The following is a 4,149-nucleotide window of genomic DNA, read 5'->3' on the forward strand; positions in this document are numbered from 1 at the left end:
AGAGCACTGTGATCATCTAGTCTGGACCATACAACTTCCTTCAATTAATTGGCTGAATTACTGGCTGTCTTTCATAAACAAAACAGGCTTATATTTATCTGGTCATGGCATCCTATCACTGTGCTATGTCTTTGGTAGCTATGTGAAGAAGCTTTCTTTCAGCAACTTTCATTTTCCCCACGTTAGCACTTAGCTAAACTGTGATCAACCTTAGCTTCTCCATTTCATTCACTTGCACCTCTCCCCCTGCGTTTCTCAGTATCCTCAGAGAATGATTTCTTGACCTCAGCACTTCAGATACCCCTCAGAACTCCTCTCTCCTGAGCTCTTAAGCTTTTACAAAGTGCCATGTGTGACTGCCAGGTCAATTTTTCTTCTCAGCATTAGGAAGTTTTTCTAATCTAGGACCTTGCCCTGTAAAAGGGATGTTCACTAAAATTGCTAATAAATGGTTAGGTTGTACTTTTCATCTGGATTCTCTTTGCTCACGTTAACCAGACCCACAGCCTGTGGGTCATGATCCTTTTCCTAAGGCACTCACAGCCATGAGTACAAATCAGAGCCCTTTTCCTCTGTTCTCCTGAGAGCTAATATTTTTCTACCTAACCAACCTAGATAAAAGCTTTTTTTTTGAGTCTTTATCATCCCTTGTCTTTGTGAAACTTTCTTTCTAGCTTTTACCCATTTATCTCACTTGTACCTGATATTAATTTAAAATATAACCGCTTATTGAGATGAAAGCATACAAATCAGACAGCTTTACAAGCCCAGGTACTATATTTAATATCTTTTCAGGTAACTGAACTAAAATCAACATGTTTTCATGACACAACAGGGGAGAATGGGGCACCCAAAAGCTCTTTGGGCATTGCAATTCCTTTCAGAAATGAAGAAGAATATATAGCCCAGGTGGTGGCTGGAATTTCTGCAGTTATGTTAAAGAGCACTTTGTAAAAGCCATTAAGTTCAGCAATCATTCACAAATTATTTCTACGCCCTGCTTTGCCTTAGGAAAAGGAGGAGTCCTCAGAGAAACGTTTAGAAGCTCAAAAAGAGAAGCAACAATTTTGCACTGCATTTCTCTTTCCACTGACAAAATACCTGTTCGTGTGACCACGTCCGTTCTGAGCCATCCTTCACACAGATGTCCAGCCTCAGCTCAGTCCCCGTGGCTCCGTGTTTACTGTCCACGCAGAGGTTGGCTGCCACGTTTCGAATCTGCAAAACCAAGCAGCAACATTTCACGTTAAACCAGGCTGCGGAATAGAGCTTCCAGTATTAGGGGGTTAGGAGTTTAGGTCTCTTAGAAGGGCTTGAGACTGACCATTATTTATATAAAACTGGTGGAACTTCTTACAGGGTAGAGAGCCATGTCCTGGAATGAACTACTCTTTCTGTGAACAGCTTTAGAAGCAGCAAAGTTTGAAATATTCTGCTTAACAAATGAAAGGTAGGTCTGTATGAAATATTTTCACGCAAAGAAACCAAGAGGAAAAGAAGTTTGAGAAGTTCAAAGCTTGGTGTGACTGCTTCCTCCCTCCTACCAGAGAAAGAGAGATCAGCTGTGTTAAGAGGAAATTATTTCCGTATGAGTCTCTCACAGGCTTTGGAGCAATATTTCTTGAAAACTCAGGCACGCCCTGTTCCAATGCTTGCTCTTACTTCGACACAATAACACTCTTGTAGAGAAGGTCACACACTAGGGCTCCAAGTGCCCAAAATTAAAAAGTACTTAACAAATTTGTACTGAAACTGTGCTTACCCATGGAGGTTCCTTGTGCTCTCTGCAGGCCTTCTGCAAACACTCCACAGTGTAACTTATTCTTAAAAGGAAAATCTCATTTTTGAGACTGAAGCAACTGAGTAATAATTAATCTGTGACTATCAGTCATACCAGTTATGTACAACTGCTGCCGTGTAATATTCTTCTGGCAGGCTGAATTGAAAAGGAGTGGGTTGCACACTGCCACCAAAAAGAGAAAAATCCCAAATTTATTTTGCAATTGCATGCACATTTCTCCTTGAGTACATTAGTTTGGCTATTTAAAAATCCTTTAGACACCTCCAGAATGAGGAGGATTTCTTAAAAAACTTTCCCTATCAATGACATACACAGAAACTGAGTAATCAAGATCCATGTCCATGCATGGCCATGTGCATTTGAGCAGTTGGCTCCAAGAACTCTTGAACCTTCACCAGCACTCAAAGAATTACTCTTCTAAAACTTGGACAAGCCCAGTTCTAGGGCATTTTTTCTTATTTTGATACAATAAAAATTGCTATAGATGAGGTAAAACACTAGCATTGCATACACACAACCAGATGCAGAAACTCAGCACTGAGCCCCACAGTACAAAGGGTCACATTAGCTGAAAAAAAGGATGAAAGGTAATTAGTTCTCAACAAGCCTGCCTTCATTTTCATATCACCCAGCAAAAGAGACAGGAAAGAATGATGAGGGAATAGATTTTAATTTTATATTTTTAAAGTTTCATGTGAAATACCTATTCCAAATACATTTTTTTTCGAGAGTGTTCAATCATTTCTCAGTGCAGTTAAATTTACATTGTATAAATAAAGGTTACTGGCCTAATACAAAATTAAATGATACATCAGTTCTGTTCTTAGAGCGTGCGAGCTAATTAAAATGGAGCTGCTAACAACTGCCATTAATAATCGGGGTATATTTATGTGATTCAGAATTGTAAAATGACAGGGAATACACTCCACACCCAATGGATGCTTATTGGATTGAAGGGCTTTCCTAATTTTGTCTCGATGGCATCGCTCCATCCTGTTCTCAGTCGTTTGGACGATGCGGTAAATTTGTTCCATGCATTTCTGCAAAAGGTTTGAGCTGAAGCTACACTTAGTTCCTTCAGTGCTGGAATCTGTCTCCCCTGTTCTTTATTTCCTCTCCTCTTCCCTCTGCTCCTGAAGGGTTTCCTGGAGGTAGTTTTTCCTCTGGTTTGTTGCAGCTTACATCTTAGCTCATCCTTTGTTATTGTTTTATCCTTCTTTTCAACTGCAGACGGGTCGTGGTTTGTTTTTAATTTTCTTTTTGTAGTACAGGCATTTCAGTCAAGTCTGTGCTTTTGTTTTCTGGCATTTCTGTGTGGCCTTGGCAGTTGTGAGAAATTGAACTGAGCCGTCGTGCTGCTGCCAGAACCGCAGGGAATGTTCTGCCGAGCACCAGCACCACACGGCCTGCAAATCCCCTAAGATGCTTTAATGGAAGAAGGAAGGAAAGCAGAAGCACAGCAAGGAGAGGTTTTTTTTCTCATTTATACATCATTATGCATTCGAACTGCCTTGTCTCCAGTCAGTCACACAATGGATTTTGAATTTTTAAGGTTCTGAGTTACAACTAGCAAAGAAATAGCTAGCAGTCCTAATACACTCCCATTTCCAGCGTTGGTATTTGTGCAATTGTAGAGACTGGGGATGAACAGGAGACAGACTTCATCACCCATGCAGGTAGGGCATTGAGTTGCTACATACAACACTTATTTGCTCAACCTTAAACGCCATCATTTGTACACACAGACAAGTGTATGTGAAAAGCACGCTTTTGAGGAGTCTGTATGGACTAACAACGACGGTTAGCAGCGATCTTAAAGGCTGTTTTAGAACTAAAGAAATAAAAAAAAAAAGCATGGGACACTATCTGTAAGTCATTATGCATATTTAATTCTTGAAACGCCATCCTAACACATGTTGGGACATCGATACTAAGACTATGGGCCCTGTAGTCCTTAGAGGGAGCAGACGAGGCATAGAAGCACAGAGAATACAAAATCTAAGGGGTCTGTTTTTTCTCCTCTCCTACACTGGAGGTGTCCAAGCAAGGATGTACAGGCTTCTCAGTGCTGCACCGACGCCTGGGAGCAAAGACATGTCACCTGAGTTGCATTTCTGCCAGTGCAGGAGCTGACTTCTGTGCTTTAAATGAGGTAGCGAGCCATAAGGACAAATCACTGCCTAAGGCTAGATACAGTAACCCTTGGGTTTTATGAAAAGCAGTTAACCTAGGTCAACACTACAGCTTGCTTTCTCCAAGTTAGCCAGCCTGTGTTAAAAAGACTTTTCTCCAGAATAGGCCATGCCTTGAGAAAGAAGTAGCTTAGCTTGCTAGCACCGCCATAGGGA

The 4,149-nt window shown here is 41.0% G+C and overlaps 1 protein-coding gene across 1 annotated transcript in view; it reads right to left on the reverse strand.

Moving 5' to 3' along the window:
* Positions 1–1,038: 1,038 nt before the first annotated feature.
* The window catches only part of LOC104627455 (polypeptide N-acetylgalactosaminyltransferase-like 6), a gene marked incomplete at its 5' end in the record, with an annotated part of 69,059 nt that continues 65,948 nt past the window's right edge, over positions 1,039–4,149 (reverse strand). Inside the window, one exon of the mRNA XM_010295723.1 lies at positions 1,039–1,218. Coding sequence (XP_010294025.1) covers positions 1,039–1,218 — 180 coding nt within the window. The remainder of the gene's footprint in view (positions 1,219–4,149) is intronic.

This window comes from Phaethon lepturus, unplaced genomic scaffold (assembly GCF_000687285.1).
Source record: "Phaethon lepturus isolate BGI_N335 unplaced genomic scaffold, ASM68728v1 scaffold2201, whole genome shotgun sequence".
NCBI lineage: Eukaryota > Metazoa > Chordata > Aves > Phaethontiformes > Phaethontidae > Phaethon > Phaethon lepturus.